This window comes from Vipera berus (assembly GCF_964194415.1).
Source record: "Vipera berus genome assembly, chromosome: 2".
Classification (NCBI taxonomy): domain Eukaryota; kingdom Metazoa; phylum Chordata; class Lepidosauria; order Squamata; family Viperidae; genus Vipera; species Vipera berus.
Genome location: NC_138203.1, coordinates 18,270,971 through 18,291,958, shown reverse-complemented (window position 1 = coordinate 18,291,958; position 20,988 = coordinate 18,270,971). Strand labels below are relative to the sequence as shown.

General features: G+C 40.4%; 1 protein-coding gene across 1 annotated transcript in view; it reads left to right on the top strand.

Annotated features, from left to right (window-relative positions):
* Positions 1-19,964: 19,964 nt before the first annotated feature.
* ADAMTS12 (ADAM metallopeptidase with thrombospondin type 1 motif 12) overlaps positions 19,965-20,988 on the top strand; it is a 169,752-nt gene continuing 168,728 nt past the window's right edge. Inside the window, exon 1 of the mRNA XM_081317497.1 lies at positions 19,965-20,231. Coding sequence (XP_081173623.1) covers positions 20,105-20,231 — 127 coding nt within the window. The 5' untranslated portion in view covers positions 19,965-20,104. The remainder of the gene's footprint in view (positions 20,232-20,988) is intronic.

Here is a 20,988-nt window from a genome sequence, read left to right as displayed (position 1 = left end):
TTGGGCTTTCCTTTTTTCACTCCCTGTGGTCATGGAGATGAAAACTATAAATAAAAGTATCCTGGGAGTTTCTGGAAAGTATTCCTAAAAATACAGTTTCTCTAGGACAATGTTTCTCACCTTGTCAATTTGAAGATGGGTGGACCAATTCCCAGAAATGGAGAATTCTGAGAGTTGAGGTCTACACATCTTAAACTGACCAAGATTAAGAATCACTGCTCTAGAGCATTGTGTCAGTTTCAGGAATGAAGAGAGTCAACTAAGTCATGTAAATAGTTGTAAGTCATGAGTAGAATTAGTTTAATCCTAAAAAACCCTGGGGCTTTGCAGTTCTAAATCTAAGTCTATGTTAGTTAAACAGGTCATCAGCTGAATTAGGGGATGTATACAACCTGTTTAGTCTTCTCTACAGTAACCTACTTAGATGTTGTGCAAACGGGGCCAGAATAATATATATGGTATATGTCCTCAAATGGCATCTGTATATTGAGTTCTCCCCTAATATTTCCTACAATTTATTTAGGTGGAATATTTTTGTAATGCCTTTGAGTCAGTGTTATTTTCTAGAGACTGCCTAGATGAATTCCTGAAATTTTCTTGGCAAGATGTCAAAATTGTTTTGCCATTGTCTCCTTCCTAGGGCTGAGAGAGAGTGACTGGCCTATGGTCACGCAGCTGGCTTTGTGTCTATGGTGGGTCTAGAATTCACTTTCTCCTCCATTCTAGCCTGATGCCTTAACCACTACATCAAACTGGCTCTTAAGGTTATGTGCTATTACATCGTTCTTAATTTTCTCCCCTTCTTTCCTGCACTGTAAACAATCCCATGGAGGCTCACAATATTGAATGTTGTCTAGACATTACTCAAGATGGCTATGTATTCAAGATGGACAGTGATTAATATTTATATGTTATTTACAGTGCTTTTTTGTCATAGAATGCACTGGAACGGAGTTCCGGCACCTTTTTTTGACTGATTTTTTGAAGTTTTAAAAGTAACTTTTGAAAAATTGATGTTTGGTCCACATGGACTTGAATCGCCCAGTCAAGTGTAGCAGGTCAGCGGCAATTCATTAAAATGGTGCATGTGGGCTGCTTGTGTGTCAAGTCCGATGCATGCGTACTTCGTCTGTGCTAGTTGTGATGGCACTGCTCGGCTTGTGGCACTGCTTGGCTTGTGATTGGTTGTGTGGTCACGCGCTAAGTGCTTACTGTGAGCAGCGACCGTTATGATTCTGACGAGTGGATGTGTGTATAGTGATTGACTACGTGCGAAAGGTAAAGAATTTCTTATTTTAAAAAATCATTGTTGAATTGAAAATCTTTTTTTAAATTTTTTTGTGTAAAAGTGTGACCCCCAAATTTAAAAATAAAAAAAATACTAATTACTTCTCAACCACCAGTCCTGCTAAGAACTGAATATATAATTTTTTAAATAAAAGATTAACAAGATGTGAGCTCCAGCACCTTTTTTATTACAAAAAAAACACTGGTTATTTATATGTAAAGGTGTAGGTTTATACATATGTTGTATATAGCATGTTTAAATGTGTGTTATGTATGTGTACACTTTTGAGAGCAAGCAACAAAATTTCATTTTTAATGTGTGTCAATGTGCCCACAGTGAAAAAATGACAATAAAGGTTATCTATTTATCTAAAGAAAGAAAAAGGATACTATACATGGAGCTACCTTTTCCAATAGCACTCATGTATACTATTATTTATTGAAAATCCTAAATATAGCAGTACAGACTTTTGCTAAATAAACTCCTTTTCATCCATTATTTTCAAACATTCATCCTATCTTTTTTCAAGGCAGCTCCTGGCAATACAGATAAGTTCCCCTCTAGCTAACCTGTTTCATGACTTGCTGTAAGTTATTCAGCCCTAGGAAAGGTCAGGGCAAGCCACTTCTGAAATCTTGTCAAGAAAACAGTAGGGACTACCGTATTTTCCGGTGTATAAGACGACTTTTTAACCCATGAAAATCTCAAAAGTTGGGGGGTTGTCTTATACGCCCAGTCGTCTTATACGCCGGAAAATAGTACATAAATCAATCAAGCGCCCCTGTTCTTGCAAAGCAACTTCAAGCCTCCTTAGTCCAGTCCCCCCTCCAACGTGACTCTCCCTTCCCACCCCCAAGAGCCTCTAAGCCCCTTCCCCTCCCCCTTGCAAACGCCAGACCCCGGGAGCTCTTGCGTTTATTCCAAAGGGTGGGTGGAAGGAAAAGCCCCTTTCGGCTCTGGCGTGGCTGCAAGTCGACGAGCCCAGGAAGGCACACCCTCCCCTCTCACTGTGGAGGAAGCAGGGCAGGCTGGCATCGGGCGGGAGCCGGCAGGGCAGTCCTGCGCACGCGCACGCTCCCCGGCTGCTAAGGAGTCCTTGGGGAGCCGTGGCAGGTGCCTCACACCCTTCCCTCTCAAGGCGGCACCGGCGGAGCTGTCCGGCATCGGGCGGGAGCCGGCAGGGCAGTCCTGCTCACGTGCGCGCTCCCCGGCTGCTAAGGAGTGCTCGGGGAGCCGTGGCAGGCGCCTCATGCCCTTTCCTCTTGAGGCGGCACCGGCGGAGCCGTCCGGCGTTGGGTGGGAACCGGCAGGGCTTTGAACCATCTGCATCAGATGGGTCTGAATCGGGCTTGTGTCGGACACTTGGCACCTGGCATGTAAGTATTTTCCGGCGTATAAGACAAAAAATCTTGAAAATCTTCTCAAAAGTCAGGGGTCGTCTTATACACCCAGTCGTCTTATACGCCGGAAAATACGGTAGTTGAGCCAATTGCCAGGAATCAACACTGACTTGAAATGCATGCGTATGCACACCCATACCCACACCCATACAGGCAAAAGTAATTCTATTCATAGTAGTTCCGCTGAACTCAGTTGGATTTAAGGGAATCCTGGTTGACAGTGCCTTGCTTACAAATAGAAGTGTGGACTGGGTTTTGCCATTGAATAGAATATTTAACAGTTTACCAAGTTATTCTTCTCTCTCCAATTTCTTTTGCTTTGGAAAAACAGATTGGCTGTGAGAAACTGTTGACTCAGCACCAGGAAGCATATGGCCTTTGAGAGTAGAGATAGTCTTCAAGTTATGGCCATAATGGAACTCAGAAGTTCCATAATAAATGATTATGGTCATAAATCCAGGCACCCAGGTGACCAACCTGATTTTACCACCTTTTTTGAGGCAATCATTAACTGAATATCATAATCGTTAAGCGAAACCATTCATTCCTATGGGTATTTTTGTGGGAAACTGATAAAAAAAGCTGGAAACCAGCAAAAAAATGTTGTAAATTGCAATCATGTGACCACAGAAGGCTGCAACTGGGGATAAAGGTGCCAAGCATCTGAAATGCAGCCATGTGACTGTAGGGGAGTTTCCACTGTTGAAGCCCCAGAACTGGGTCACATTTTTTCAGGGGGAGGGTCTGTTATAACTTTGGGCAGTGCAATGGCTCTGATTTACGCCTTGTCGGCTGGAAAGCCAGCAGCCCAGCCAACTATCTCTCACAATCACGGATGCCAAATGTATCTGCTCACATTCTTATCATTTTGTTAATTACAAGGAAACTATTTTGGGTACATGCAATTAGAAAAGTTCCAAAGTATTTTGAGATGCTTTAGGTGACATGATTATCTAGATGACTAATTGGTTTGGAAATTAAAATGAAATGAACGCATCTGCAACTGATTTTTGAGTACTATTCCTACAGGGATCTCACTTCATTATTCACACATTTTTGCTGAAGCAATATTTAGAATACTGGCAATCTTTGATTTATGACTGAACAATGGGCTTGCTTGATGACCTGAGTGTTCACTTAATGACTGTGGTGTTTGCTTAATTAATGCAGTATTTGCTTCATAATCACCGTTTGTGTAATAGAAACCACGTTTGCTTTATAACTGCCATGTTTGTTTTATGACTGCTGCAAAAATAATAAAAATGAGTTTGGTCACATGTTGACCTGCTTTACAACTGTCGTAACTTATGACCATAATTGCCAGGATCATCAGATATGCTGCCATCTGGAGATCACCTAGAGGTTTGCACATTATAAGGTAAAGGTAAAGGTTCCCCCGCACATGCGTGCTAGTCGTTTCCGACTCTAGGGGCCGGTGCTCATCTCCGTTACAAAGCCGAAGAGCCAGCGCTTGTCCAAGGACGTCTCCGTGGTCATGTGGCTGGCATGACTAGACGCCAAAGGCGCAAGGAACACTGTTACCTTCCCACTGTAGTGGTCCCTATTTTTCTACTTGCATTTTTACGTGCTTTCGAACTGCTAGGTTGGCAGAAGCTGGGACGAGTAACAGGCGCTCACTCTGTTCCGTGGCACTCGGGATTCGACCCGCCAAACTGCCAACCATCTGATCGACAAGCTCAGTGTCCTAACCCACTGAGCCACCGCGTCCCTTTTGCACATTATACCATACTATAAATGTGCTCAAGTTTGGATTTACAGCAGTTGAATCCTATCTGTTTTTTTAGGATGACTACACTGATTAGAATCCTAATTCATGAATGGTTGTTTATTGCAAAGTTATTTCGGTGTGACGCTTTTCATTGTTTGGTAATTACAGGCCATTATTGGTTCTCTTGTTTCACAGCTAGTAAAATATCTACATCCTATTTCTGGCCAAATACTTGTAAAAGGCAAAGAACTATAAAAGAAATTTAAATTCTTATAAAAGAAAATTGTGTCATGTGTGCCTTACTCTCCAATGGTATACTTGCTGGAATCTCTTTTCAATTGCCTCTTCACAATTATGGAAAACAATGATAATCTTGATGGCATCAAGTCTATGCAGAATAATAATATTTATAAAGGTCTCCCACTGATTGTTTAAGTGCAATCTCATACCCAAATGTCCTTACAAGGTTGCCATTTCACTATAAATACATGAACATTGAAGAAAGCCATCAGGAAAGCCATTTTTGCTTTAAAAATTATTTTTTTATTTTTGGACCTTTAAGTCAGTACTGACTTCTAATTTCAAATTTCCCTGCAGTTTTCTTGGCAAGGTTTTTCAGACGTCACTTGCCACTGCCTCTTTCCCGGGGCTGAGAGTGACTGGCCCAGGGTCATCCAGCTGGCTTTATGCCCAAGGTGGGACTAGATAGAACTACCATTTCCAAGTTTCTGGCCTGATGCCTTAACCATTACACCAAAGTGTCTCTGGTAAATCGTCCTACATCAGAATAAATAGAGAATAATACTAATTTCTTTTTAATAAGATTAAAGGTAAAGGTAAAGGTTCCCCCGCACATGCATGCTAGTCGTTTCCGACTCTAGGGGCCGGTGCTCATCTCCGTTTCAAAGCCGAAGAGCCAGCGCTTGTTCGAGGACATCTCCGTGGTCATGTGGCCGGCATGACTAGACGCCAAAGGCGCACGGAACGCTGTTAATAAGATTAGGTTGTACTAAATTTAAGCTCATGCTTGTATTGTTCAGTATGACTTTCAAACTATAATGCAGAGCTGATTACTTTGTCCTCCTTGAAAGTAAGAATTGGCCTCTCACTATGTAGGTTAGCTTGGTTCTCCTTTAGAGATTATATATAAGTTATTTATTGTAACTCTTAGTAAATTATTTACAAATTACAAACAACAAGCTATTTCTTCTGCATATTGGAATATTCCTGATTTCACTTTCCCCTTGCTTACAATTTGTTTCTCTGACATTATGAATGTTCAGCCCTTCACAATTTTCTGCAATTGTAATGTTTCCCACTCGTTTGCTATTCCCCTTTGAAGCATGCTTACATTGCAATCCACTTCTTAATGCACTTTATAGTGTGTAGTACAACTAATCAATGCCCGGGTTGTTAATTAATACAGTTCTTGTGGTAATACTGATCCTGTGATTACAGGAATTAATCCAAATGTTGCATGAATGCTAAGGGATTGCATGTGTGATTCACTGCAGGAGGTTGAGAAAAAGAAAAAAACCATTCCACCTGAAAATAATGTTTTAATGTTAACATGGGAATACAGAAATGTCTGTGTTAACTGGTTCTTTATATAGGACTGACTTACACCCTTATATAGGTCTATACTGTTATAGGATAAAGGAGATAAGATATGGGCTGTGTTAACAGCACTAAGCCAGTATTGAATCACAGTACAGGTTGACCTAGGGGGACGCGGTGGCTCAGTGGGTTAGGACGCTGAGCTTGTCAACCATGAGCGCCTGTTACTCGTCCCAGCTTCTGCCAACCTAGCAGTTCGAAAGCACGTAAAAATGCAAGCAGAAAAATAGGGACCACTACGGTGGGAAGATAACAGCGTTTTGTGTGCCTTTGGTGTCTAGTCATGCTGGCCACATGACCACGGAGACGTCCTCGGACAAGCGCTGGCTCTTCGGCTTTGAAACGGAGATGAGCACCGGCCCCTAGAGTTGGAAACGACTAGCACGCATGTGCGGGGGAAACTTTACCTTTATCTTTACAGGTTGACCTACTTATGACCACAACTGAGCCCAAAATTTCTGTGACTAAGAAAGGTAGTTATTAAGTGAACTTTGTCCCTTTTTATGAACTTTAGTGCCACAGTTAAGTGAATCACTACAGTTTTTAAGTTAGTAACATTGTTGTTAACTGAATCTGGCTTCCCCTTTGACTTTGTTTGTCAGAAGGTCACAAAATGTGATCACATGAATCCAGAACAGTCATAAATACATGTCAATTGCCAAGCATCTGTATTTTGATCATATAATCATGGGGATGGTACAACAGTCATAAGTGTGAAAAGTGGTCATAAGTCCCTTTTTGGTGCCATTGTAACTTTGAATGGTCACAAAGTAAATGGTTATAAGTTGAGGACTACCTATATGCTGAAGAAAATGTTATGGCTTGATTCACTCCTCACATTAAGCTGTATATACATGAAGTTATATATATTAAATTGCATGTTCTACATTAATGTGAGATCAGCTAGTGAGAGTAGAAGCAAGTAAGAAAATTTGCAAACTTGCAAATCAACAAAGCTCTGCCTTTTTAAAAATAGAAGAAACTCAGAAATGTGTAGCAAAGAAGACTGTATGTGTGTGTGTGTGTGTGTGTGTGTGTGTATGTATATATTTGTTTTCATAGATTTTCATGGGTACAGATATGTAAGATTGAGAGTGTCTTGGCGACGTTTCGATGAGTGTCACCACTCAACCCATCACTCAAGTCGTTACAACACAAAAGACTAATAGGCACACAGCCAACACCTCAGCCACACAGGATGTTACAAAACAACCGACTCAGCTGCAAACAATAACTCCATCATCCAATCAGGATGTAACAACACAGCCAACCAACCCGCTTACAGCAACAAAGCCAGCACGACACACAACCCCACCAATATTTATAGAGAGACGGCAGCTCCAATCACGCTTTGCTCACACAAGCACGAAGTCGAAGACACCAGCCTGAAGATGACGAGTGGGACCTTGTCGAAACGTCGCCAAGACACTCTCAATCTTACATGGGAAAAGACCCGAATACGCCAAGACATATATATATATATATATATATATATATATATATATATATATATATATATATATATGTATGTATGTATGTATGTATGTATGTATGTATGTATGTATATGTATATGTATATGTATATGTATATGTATATGTATATGTATATGTATATATGTATATATATATATATATGTATGTATGTATGTATGTATGTATGTATATGTATATGTATATGTATATGTATATGTATATGTATATGTATATGTATATATGTATATGTATATGTGTAAATTACTAACAAAGAATTTAGGGAGGCTGATATGCATTTCGGACTCATTAGTCTTCATCAGTCAGTCATACCCTTCTGAGATTCGAAGGTAAGGTAATCTAAGAGTTAACATATGACACATATTTCTCCCCTTGCAAAAAGCTAACAAAGCGAGAGAGAACCTGTGGCTCAAGAAGTAAAAAAAAACACTGCCTAACGTGCAAGCAGCCCAGGTTCGAATCTCAGAAGGGTATGACTGACTGATGAAGACTAATGAGTCCGAAATGCATATCAGCCTCCCTAAATTCTTTGTTAGTAATTTACACAAATATATGAACTGTCCGGTGTGACTACAGCCTGTTCGATGGCCTTTGAGATAAGGCTGAAAACAGGAAATAAAGATTTGCCCCATGTTTGGGGCCTAGCAAGGTAATCTAAGAGTTAACATATGAGACATATATATATATATATATATATATATATATATATATATATATATATATATATATATATATATATGTATATGTATATGTATATGTATATGTATATGTATATGTATATGTATATGTATATGTATATGTATATGTATATGTATATGTATATGTATATGTATATGTATATGTATATATGTATATGTATATGTATATGTATATATACATGTATGTATATATATACATATATATACACATATATATACACTTTTAAAAAGCTTTATTTGAAGAGGCAGCATAAACAACATGATCAGGCAGATCTCTTCTTTTTCCAAAGTATTTGAACAGAAAATTTTCATTCTGAACACCATTATGGTAATAATAAAAATGAAAAGCAGCTTCCATCGTTTAAGAGGCTTTAAAAGGAAATAAGAGGTAACAGGAATGAATAATACACATTTATTGTAGGCATTTTGGGAAAAAGAACGGTGTGGGAGGATGGAGAGAGAAGAAAAAAGCTTTTCGTTTCTTGTGCAGATTAGCAGATGATGGCTCAGCATAGATGTGAACAATATGCTTTCAAAAACCTGTTTCAGATCATAGAGAACCAAATTGGTTAAGGGTAGCAAAAATCAGAGGGAAGCTGGTAGCACCTTTCCCCACTAACAAATTTTATTAAAGGCATAACATAAAAAATGGCTTTGTGTGCTGTCAGAGTTTTTCTGATATTTTTCAGATCATTGAATCCTAAAATTGGAAATGGGACTTTAGGCCAGTGTTGCTCAACCTCAGGAACTTTATAGTGGGTGGATTTCAACTCCCAGAATACCCTGACTGGAATTCTGGGAATTGAAGTTGACCCATCTTAAAGTTCTTGAGGCTGAGAAATACTACTTTATGCCATCAAGTCTAACCCCCTACTTCTCCCTCTTAAAATATACCTGGCAGATGGTTGCCTTTGTTTCAATGGACCCAGAGAAGTTTTGAAATATTTAATTATTAGTTCTCAAGGTTGCTCTCCTAAAGTCTTTTAACTAACTGCAGTTTACTTCTAAGTAGACCTTCTGGGCAAGATGGTACTTTTCATTTATTCTTTGCAAAGAGAGAACTCTTTTTATTTATTTATAGCATATATGCTCCATCTTGGAGTTTAAAACAGTTAACATAATCTGATTTTCTTTGCAACCACAAACCATAAAGTGGATTAAAACAGTGATTAAATAGTCATAACTAAAATCACCATAATATAAGTTTGTTAGCTTTGGGCTTAACATATTTCATGAACATTATAATTTATTCAATTAACCATGCTTCAGCTAATCATTGCTTAGCACAATATGTGAATCCAAACAAGAGCTGAGCCAAGGTCACCTATGAGCTTCCTGAATGTGTACACCTTTGCATGGCAATGTTTCCACATTTCCATCTTCTCAAACCACTTTGATGTTGGTTATGAAGTAAAGTTTACTTCAGCAGACTTTGGGCTACTCTCTGTTGGAGGTTATCATAAGCCCATCAGATGCTCCTTCAAGTTGACTGAAGGGTAAGCATACAAGTTATCATCTGGTCATACTTTGCCCATTAGTTAACAGAGCAAAATGTTCCTCTCTTCCATTTCAAGTGAAATATGAACTTGTAATGAATGTCAGAATTCTTTGTTGTGTTGGAAAGATATGTGGAGGATGTCCTGCAGGTTACCTGGATACTGTTCCATTGTTATATTTAAAAGTGTCTGAGATTAAAATACAGTTTACCAGTGGTTTTGCAGCTGAACTGCTTGAAATGGCTGGAGAAATGGTCATCAACATAAACTCAATGTCCAGGAACAGACATCACATCTATATGGAAAAAGGAAGGAAAGAAAGAAAGAGAGAAGGAGAGAAAGAGAGACAGAAAGAAAGAAAGAAAGAAAGAAAGAAAGAAAGAAAGAAAGAAAGAAAGAAAGAAAGAAAGAAAGAAAGAAAAAAGAAAGAAAGAAAGAAAGAAAGAAAGAAAGAAAGAAAGAAAGAAAGAAAGAAAGAAAGAAAGAAAGAAAGAAAGAAAGAAAGAAAGAGTGAAGATTTGCTGGAGATTAGGAGAAGTGAGGCACGGTGAGGTTGGGCTTCTCCATCACTCTCAGATTTCAACTTTGTCTCAAATTTAAATAAACTGGCTAAGAACCAACAGAAGTGTATTCAACTATTCAGTGCTCATATGATTAAGCAAATCCAGAGTCAACTTCAGGCTGACTCAAAACCCAAGATTCTACCATAGCAATTTGCTCTTACTAGGATCTAAAATTTGGCTGGAAGAACTTTAAGATTTTCCAGCACCTGAGATTTCACTGTAGCTCTGTTTTATGTATTGGGCAGGGGTAGGCAACCTTGGCTCTTTTATGACTTGGGGACTTCAACTCCCAGAATTCCTGAGCCAGGGTTGCCTACTCTGCATCCAAGAAAACTACATTAGGAACATTTTTTTCTTTTTGAATGGCACCTTTTGCCACTCCAGTTTCTTTCAGCGCTCTGCATAAGCTCTGGAGTCCCTTTCCTGACAAGGCTTCTTCAGTATAAATCTCCAGCACTTGCTCTAATGCCTTGCAGATATATCATCCCCACACAGCTTGTCAGTTGTGCTTTTCCTCATCTGGAAGGAAAGACTGCCTTAATAACACCATTGTGGCTGGCCAGTCTGTCTTTCATTACATAGTATGGCCCCAAAGCAATTGTTTAAGCAGCATCTTTGAAAGTGTTTCAAATCATGGTAATCTGCATGGAGAGAAGCCCTTTCGGTTGGAAGGGTTTCAAAGGAAATGCACCCCAGTTTTCTTTTATCTCTTCCTGCGCCATGAGGAGCAACAGCTTGCTCAGATCATGTGAAAAGCAGCTTTTGCTGAAATCTGGAGCTATTAAAAGGGGATGCAGAAAAAAAATCTGGTTCTTCCTGTGATGCATCCAGAAAGGAAAATTGTTCTTCTGAAGTTTCAGGTCTGCAAAACAGACAATTAGGGAAATATTTCTTTTCAAAGTTATAGTAGTTTTAAAAAAAATCACTTTAGCACTCCATTCCTGATCTCGAATGCCCACATTCATCTGAATTATGGCCGCATGCATATCAAGCCAACATGATTAATTATCAAAGAAAATGGTTTCCACCCATCAGTATAAGGTTTTGGCTGGATGTAAATAAACAAAGGGCTGCAATATCTTTAGGAATTGTGAAGGAAAGGGTATTATAACTGCTGTTTTTTTATTACAGTAAAGCCACTGCACTTTCTGAAATATTATCCCTCCCCATTCAGAATCCTTTCCCACTGGCTATGCTGACTGTGGCTCCTGGGTGTTGTAGTACAGCTAGCATCTGGAGGGCCACATTTACTTCTGCTGTAGTGTAAAGTAAGAGCAAGTTTAACTCATAATTAGATTTTGTCTCAGCCATGATTCCCACTGGCTTTCGACTTCGAAAACCGTCTGACTAGATCAGCAGAACAAAGTCTCTCTAAAACCAAATAAGGCAGTATTTAATAAACTAGGATTATATAACCAGCTTCCAGGACCTACTTTGCTTTTTATTCTAAGTGTGGAATCAAAATGCAGGACCTAAAGCAAGTAATCAAGGTCCACTGCAATGATTTATTAGATAGTACTACTGTAGAGATCTCCTCCAAATGAATAGTAGGAGACACAGCCCTGAAAAAAAGAGACGCGTTCATATTTATACATTTCAGAAAGGAAGAGGAAATAGTGCATGCATACATATTCATAAGTAATAAAGTAATAGATCTCAGGTTAATTCCTGCCCTTCTGTTATCCACAGAGAACACTGGTCATAGGAAAAATGCATCTTGGGATTTAGGGGTTGCTATGGGAACGTTCTGATAAAACTTGCCACAAGTTGCTGTGAGCTACAAGGACACATTCCTTATGTCTTAATTTATCTGTTAAACAGTTTCATTGATGCCTGTGTAGATTTTGACCTTGAGGGATGCAATATCCACTTCAGTTGCTCTCTGTGTAGGCTTTTAGAAGTCTATTAAGACAGGACATTGTCCAAGGTATTACCATCCTGGAGGTAGTCTACACTTCATACCCTAAGTGTCACATGTATCCCTTTGTGACTCTATGGTGCCTTAAACCATTATTATGGCTTTATTTTAATATTAATAGTTTAATAGTTTATCTCATATACTGCACTGTCCACATACCTTATATGTATAGATTTGCTGATGCTTTATTTAAACTTATATTTGTGTATCAGTGATTGCATGACCTCTTAGATCAGGGGTGTCAAACTCAATTTCATTGAGGGCCGCATCAGCATTGCGGTTGCCCTCAGGGGGCCGGGTGGGTATGGCCTGGGTGGGCGTGGCCTACTGGGTGGGCATGGCTAGAGTGCGTATGGCCTACTGGGTGGGCGTGGCCAACTCGTTTGCATCAAGGGTGCCTATGGGGGCCTGGGCAGGAGTGGGACAGATCTGAGGGTCTCTGGCAGAAGGAAGGTCTCTGGGCCAGGGCCAAGGCAGTGGAGGCCGTTCCCTCACTGTTTCCAGGATGGCTTCACGGGCCACATGAAACCACTTCGCGGGCCGGATCTGGCCCCCGGGCCTTGTGTTTGACATGTCTGTCTTAGATGCCATATACCAGACATGTCAACCTCATGACATCACATGACAATGTGCAACATATCGGGATGGTTTTGCCATTGCCAGCAATGGGGTGGGTGCGGCTTCTGCATGATGATATCCGGCCCGCAGGCCGGCAGTTTGACACCCCTGCCATATACTAAATAAATAAAAAAACAATCCCATTCATCTGAAAACTGATTTTCCCTTCATCAGTATACCCAGCTCCAAATCAGTCAATAGGATAACAGTAGGTTCCACTCAAGCCAACATCGTCAATAGTGGGAGATGCTGGAATAGCAATTTGGCCAGTGGTTCTCCATGCCAATCTCAGAATTAGGAAAATGAGCAGATAGAAACAAATGCTAGTCTAGAATTCTCATCAATGTGAGAAGTGCCACCTGGGCACTTCCCGCTCCACATGAAAGGCCTGGACTTCCCAGTCCTTTTAATTAAAAATGTCCCAATTTTCACTGTAAGCTTGCTTTTATCTCAGCCTAATTAAGAATTGGGACAGCAGAAGGAAGACATTTCTGTTATTATAAAGTCAGCAGTCAGTGAAAATAGGCAAAGGTATAAAAAGCAAAGAGTTTAGTTTTGTAGGCAAGGTCCCAAGCTGCTTATTAATGATTCTGAGAGAAATTCAACAAGACTGAGCAAAGGGCTTTTATTGGCCCATGGGAACTGCTATCAACTTGTTTTAATCCCAATAGTCTAACAACCTAGTTTGAGTCCTTAAATGTCTATGAAAACAATAGGGGCTTATTAGATAGTATGAAGAGACACGGTGGCTCAGTGGGTTAGGACGCTGAGCTTGTCGATCAGATGGTCGGCAGTTTGGCGGGTCGAATCCCGAGTGCCGCGTAACAGAGTGAGCGCCTGTTACTCGTCCCAGCTTCTGCCAACCTAGCAGTTCGAAAGCATGTAAAAAATGCAAGTAGAAAAATAGGGACCACTACGGTGGGAAGGTAACAGCGTTCTGTATGCCTTTGGCATCTAGTCATGCTGGCCACATGACCACGGAGACGTCCTTGGACAAGCGCTGGCTCTTTGACTTTGAAACAGAGATTATTATTATTATTATTATTATTATTATTATTATTATTATTTATTGGATTTTTATACCGCCCTTCTCCCGAAGGACTCAGGGCGGTGAACAGGGCATATAAATAGAAATACAAAAGTTAAAAAAGATTAAATAAATTGCCCAATTAAAACAATCAAATATAAAAACCCATTAAAACCCTGACATTCCCCCATCAGGCCAGGCCAGCTTGTTCGAATAAATGGGTCTTTAACCCGCACCGGAAGGAGCGGAGATCCAGTGCCATCCGGAGCTCAACCGGCAGTTGGTTCCATAAAGCCGGGGCGCCCACAGAGAAGGCCCTCCCCCTGGGGGCCACCAGCCGGCATTCTCTGACCGGAGGCACCCTGAGGAGGCCTTCTCTGTGGGAACGCACAGGGCGGAGGGGAGTTGACGCCGGCAGCAGGTGGTCCCTGAGGTATTCCGGACCTATGCCATGTAAGGACTTAAAAACCATCACCAAAACCGGGAGTTGTGTACCGGGAAACTCCCAAGACAACTCTCGCGGCTGCATTCTGTACCAGTTGGAGCCTCCGAGTGGTCTTCAAGGGAAGCCCCATGTAAAGACCATTGCAGTAGTCCAGACGAGAGGTCACGAGCGCATGAGTGACCGTGCACAGGGCATCCCGGTCTAGATAGGGCCGCAACTGACGCACCAGGCGAACCTGAGCGAAAGCCCCCCTAGTCACGGCTACTATGTGATCTTCTAGAGTAAGCCATGAATCTAGGAGGACTCCCAAGTTGCGAGCCCTATCCACGGGGGGTAAAAACTCACCCCCCCATAGAAAGGGATGGAACATTTTGAATGTCCCGGGATGCCGGAATGCACAGCCACTCAGTCTTGTCAGGGTTGAGCTGAAGTCTGTTCCTCCCCATCCAGACCCGAACCGCCTCCAGGCAACGGGACATCACATCGAGGGCATCACTGGGGTGGTTTGGGGTCGAAATGAAAAGTTGGGTATCATCGGCGTATTGATGATACCCAACTCCAAAACCACGAATGATCTCACCCAGCGGTTTCATGTAGATGTTAAACAGGAGAGGCGAGAGGACCGATCCCTGAGGAACTCCACAAGCGAGAGCCCTTGGGGTCGACCTCTGCCCCCCTGCCAACACCGACTGCGAGCATCCCAGGAGATAGGAGGAGAACCACTGAAGAACTGTGCCTCCCACTCCCAATCCCCTGAGACGCCGCAGCAGGATACCATGGTCGATGGTATCGAAAGCCGCCGAGAGGTCTAATAGGACTAGGACAGAGGAATGTCCTCTGTCCTGAGCCCTCCAGAGATCATTCACCAGAGCGACCAATGCCGTCTCCGTGCTGTACCCGGGCCTGAAGCCCGATTGAGACGGGTCAAGATGAGCACCGGTCCCTAGAGTTGGAAACGACTAGCACGCATGTGCGGGGGAACCTTTACCTTTAGTAAAGTATGAATGATTTATAGCAGGACATTCAGCTTGGTTTTGTGCTCTGTTTTTTCTCTTGCCACAAACAGCATTGTAGAAGGCCATCTTTGGTGTGTGTGTTTATAGACACTTTCAAAGACATACTGTACTAATGGAAAGCTATATAATAAATATCTTTAGAGTTTCCTCAAAGGGACATAAATTGATTAGCAAGCATGGTTTTTCATTATGAATTTTATGGACAAAGCATACTGGCAAAGCTTGGTCCGGTGAACCCTGAGTTCATATTCAGAGGTGTTGAGGGCTGCACTGAAAATAATCTAAGAGTGTTGGCAAGGGCAGCATAGAAATGAGGCATCAGAAAGCTGAGACCTGAGAAAATGGAATCCAGAGCAGCATTTTAAAGGCTGTCATTATCAGAGAACTCAACACTCCACTAATCCAACCACATTTTCCATATATGGAAGTGAAAATGCTCCCTGGTGTATCCTTGGTAACAATCCCAGAAGGACCAGAAAAGTAATAAAAGCTTGTGAAGTTTGAGAGCTTTCAAAGAACTTCAAGACCCTTTAATTCAATTGCTTGAAAATTAGTCTTCTTCAATGGTTGGTGAAATCAAAGTATCACTGAATTGCAGCACACTTTTAAACTTTTTGCATTACTCGCATCTATTTGTGTTAAGAGTATATAGCCCATTCACATATAGGGGCTCTAGGTAACTTATCACTTCCTAAAATTTAATGAAATGTTCAGTCTATCCTTTAAAATCCATGTACATGCATATATCCTAAATTTCCTCAAGTGTAATATGGAAGAGGGCAAGTTTCACCTTTGATTATTCTACTGTTTAGGGACCACCATAATTAATTATTGATGATAAACATATCTGTGGTAAAATCTGCAAAATATCTCCCACTGAGAAACTAAGAATGATGGATAGAGATTTGTCAGGTGCAAAGAACCAGAACAACACAGTGAGCTGATCAGAATTGCTTCTTTATTGTTGCTTACCTATTTACAAGAATCTACCAGACTGACTAAATTCTCTCGGGAATAGGCAGATAAAGGCTTCAGAAAGTAGGTGTGTGTATGTGTGTGTGTGTGTGTGTGTGTCTGTGTGTCTGTGTGTCTGTGTGTAGCCTCTGTCACTTCCTTCCCTGCAAAGACTACAAGATCATTAGACTTTTCATTCTTGTTCCCACTCAAGGTGGAGATTCCACAACATTACTCTCTATTGAATTAGAATGAACACAAGTTCACCAGTGGGTTTCAACAGGAAGTTTAAGGAGTAATCCTTAACATGAACTGCCTCTAAGACAAGAGTTTTAATTTAGCTAGTCTGAAGAGGGAATAGGAAGAAATAAAAATGTTCAACTAGTGAGGCCTTAAGAAACAGAAGTAAAAAGAATGGGCAGAAGTCTCTAGTCATGATCTGCACTATCTGCAGCATATTCATGTTCCTGCCTGAAAACAATCTGGTACAGGTAGTCCTTCACCTACAACCACTCATTTAGCAACTATTTGAAGTTACAATGGCACAAAAAAACCTGACTAACAATCAGTCCTTGCACTTACAACTATTGCAACTTCTCCACATTCATGTGATCAAAATTTGAGCACTTGGCCACTGGCATGTATCACGCTGGCTCTGTTTAGTCCTGAGAAAAGAAACCAAGAGGTGACATATTAAAATTAAGTGCCCTGAGAGTATGACGGTAAAAAAATAGAGTAAACAACCAAATAAAATTAAGCCCATGACTTCAATAGAAGAGAATATTTATAGCTCAGGATTGAATTGTGGAATGTTTGGTGCTTTCTAAGATGCTTTGTTTGAATGATAAAAACAACTTAATATCTCAGCACATGGCTAAACTCACCAGGATTTCAATTGCAAAACTATTAGCATCTTAGACCAAGCCAAAAATATTAGAGAATTCCGGATAACTTGGCATTCAGGTAAGTCAGCCATCAACAGACACATAGACATAAATCACATGTACACACCATTCAAAAAAGGCAAAACAAAACTAGGAAGGAAACAAAAAGACTACAATACATCCCCTTCAGCAGCTCACATTCAAATAAGCAGGGATCAGACAAATAATAAGGCAGAAAACAATGCAGTAATTAAGAAGCCAAGAAGGAAACTATTCCCCTCCACACCCTGGCAGGGTAACCTATTGCATATCAATTGGCACTGATACTGCCTAGTTGGGTAATGAAATCAGCCAACTTGGTCTAGTTGTTAAGGTGAGTTCTAGTCCTGTTTTAGGCATGAAAACTGGCTGGGTGACTTTGGTCCAATCACCAGGAGACTAAGAGTTCTAGTCCCACCTGGGCTATGAGAGTCTGCTGGGTGACATTGGGCCGTCACTCTCTCTGTTGGCAGCCCAACCCACCTCACAGAGCTGTTGTTGTGGGGTAAAAATAAAATGAAGGGCTCTTCGATTTTTTTTTCTCGCTTGAGTCATTTTTTTAAAAAAAATTTTTTTAAAAGTGGGATAAAAATAAAATAAATATAAGCAAGCAAACATTCAAGCTCTGGAAGCATCCAGAATTCCAATACCCGTGACTTTTTCGGAGTACAAGGCATAGCATAAATAGGTTAAAGGAAGGAATATTATGGTTAAAGGTTAGGAAAAGTATCCTAGCAGGCACAGCAATTTGGCGATGAAACCAGCCATCCTATGTGGGGGCTGGCTTGATATTCATTCTGGATACTTTAAACTGAACTGAAGAAAGTCTATAGCCACGAGTTAAACTTAAGATTATGCAGGATACTCGTGAGAGAGGTGGGCTTAAAATGCCCAATTTTAAATTATATTATGAAGCTGCTGCATTAGTAGGAATAAGTGATTGGATTAATTTGACACAAGAGAGATTATTAAATCTTGAGGGCCATGACTTGTTGTTTGGCTGGCATGCATATTTGTTGTATGATAAGAAGGTAGACAATGTGTTTAGAGTGCATATTTTAAGACAGGCATTGCTGAGAGTCTGGAAGAAGTATAGACATAAGTTAGATTGCAAGATACCACTATGGGCAATTCCAAAACACGCAATAGAAAATATACATGCTGGTTTCAAACATGATGTGACTACGTACAAGGAGATCCTAAGTTTGGAAAGAAATGTCTGGTGTTTGAAATCATATAGCCTCTTGCGAGAAGAGAAGGTTGTTCAAAACTGGTTTCAATATACTCAGTTACGGGCCAGGTGGAAAGAAGACCAGAAAAATGGTTTTACAATGACTGATGAAAATTTGATAAAGCAAATTAGAAATCAGGGACCCGCACATATTAAACGGATATATCTTGCGCTGATAGAGATTGATTCGGAAACAGAACTTGTTAAGGATTGTATGATAAAATGGGCCCAAAATATCCAGGAAGTTATCACAATGGACACGTGGGAAAAGATTTGGGTGAGGAACGTAAAATTCACACAAGCTCAAAATCTAAGAGAGAACTTTTACAAAATGTTTTATAGATGGCATCTAGATCCTAAAAAGCTTGCAAGTATGTATCCGAATTATCAGCCTAAATGTTGGAGGTGCGGTGATGAAGACGCAACATATTTTCACATATGGTGGACTTGTAAAAAGGTTAAGGCTTTTTGGATAAAAGTCTGGTGGAACATGCAGAAGATTTTTAAACAGAGGATAAAGTTTTGTCCGCAACTTTTTTTGTTGGGAATAATTACAGATGCTACAGTTGTGGACACTAAGTTGATGTTGAATTTTATTACGGCAGCAAGACTTTTGATAGGTCAGTATTGGAAGAAAGAGGAACTGCCGACCATAGAAGAGTGGACTTTAAAGGTTTCCGACCTGGCAGAAATGGCGAAGATTTCGGCCTATTTGAAAGATCACTCGCAAGAACGCTATATTATGGAATGGAGAAAATGGATTGAGTTTATCCAGAACAAGTATAGGGTTAAGAAGTTTTATGTAGCATTTGAATGAGTCTTCTTTCTTTTTTTTTCTTTTTTTCTTTTAGTTTTTTTTATATATATTCAATATTACTAAGGTTTGTTTTATCCTATATAAGCTAGAGAGTGATGGATTTTAGAGTTTATAGTTGTTAGTATATGGTTGTTTATGATTGTTTTTTTTATATACCTTGTATTTAGCTCTGGGAAGTCGGGGGGGAGGAGGGGGGGAGGGGGGAGAGGTAGGGGGGGAGGGAGAAGGGAGGGGGAGGGGGGTTTTTAAAGGAAAATTGTATGTTAAAACTTTTCAATTAAAAAAAAAAAAAGAAAGTCTATAGCCCTCCTAACTCTGTGTTTCTGTGATGCTTTGGATTTTAGCCAGGAGGAAACATTCCCTAGAATGCATGTCCAACCTTGGCAACTGTAAAACTTGTGGACTTCAAATCCCAGAAATCCCTAGCTAGCATGGCTGGCTGGGGAATTCTGGGAGTTGAAGTCCACAGGTTTTAAAGTTGCCAAGGTTGGACACTCCCGCCCTAGAAGATGAGCTGAAAAGGGGTGGGTGAGTTTCTTTTCCTTTTTTTGGTCCAGCAGCCATGCATTCTGTCTGCTACATGTGTGTGAAAAAGGATTCCCTGTGAGCTGCCTCTAGACCCTCCTTCTCCCCCGAAATCAGACACCAAGACTTCTAATCACTCCCTCTCCCAGAAAAAAAAACCCCTGCTCTGTCTTTCCTCTTTAAGAACAGATTCTTCACCTCTCCCTCCCTTTTTTTCCCTCTGAGCATTAATTTTCACCGTCCTTGGCCATACAATGTGACTGGGTGTCTTCCTCCCCCCCCACCTCCACCACTACTTAGGCATTTTTAAATAAAGAAAGGACCGTTTCGGTTTCCTGCATTCAAAACATGCCATGTATCCAAAAAACCTGGATTGCAAACTTTTCCTTTTGGGTTCACCTCCTTAACATCCAGGCATTTTGCTATGCTAGAACTCCTCCACCCGGGAGATTTGTCTTTCCAGACCAGAAGCAAGGTCAGTAGCTTTTTGTTCTGTTTTGTTTTAAAATTACAATAGCTGCATAAAGCGGAGGAAAATGGGTCATCTTTCTTCCACATTCCTGCACTCTGGATCTTAAGTTTGCAAAACAAAGGACCCATCAGCAAGTAAGTCGCTAAAGTTTCTTCTCCTCCGTTGAATGCATCTAAGCTCTTTGATATTTCTGGATTTATTGTATATTATATGTAACATTTTTTTTCTTCTGTTAGTAGAACAATCACTGCCCACTGCCGCTCGTAAGAGTGGTCACAGAAGCATTGTAGTAGACTTAAAGGGCAAAGACATTCACAATATTTTCCCCTCCTACAAAATTGGAGCTTTGTTGAAATTGCAATTATTATTACTCATCCTCCTTGCATCCAGTTAACCGGTGACCTTGTCGCTTCCAAGCTGAAATTAGAAAGAAAGAAAGAAAGAAAGAAAGAAAGAAAGAAAGAAAGAAAGAAAGAAAGAAAGAAAGAAAGAAAGAAAGAAAGAAAGAAAGAAAGAGAAATGCTCATTGATGACCATTCTCTGTAAAAGAATCAGTTTCGCTCCAGAAACCACTCTGAATGGGATTTTGAACAATTCTGTTTTTCCAGTTGCAGTTTTCTAAAATCGAGTTTGACCAGTTGATTCATCAGTCATTAAAAAAAAAAGTATCTGACTCAAGAAAAAAGCAATAATGAATAAAAGGGCTTTGTCTTCTAATTTCAGCTACAAGAAAGAGTTTATTATGATGAGCTTTATAAAT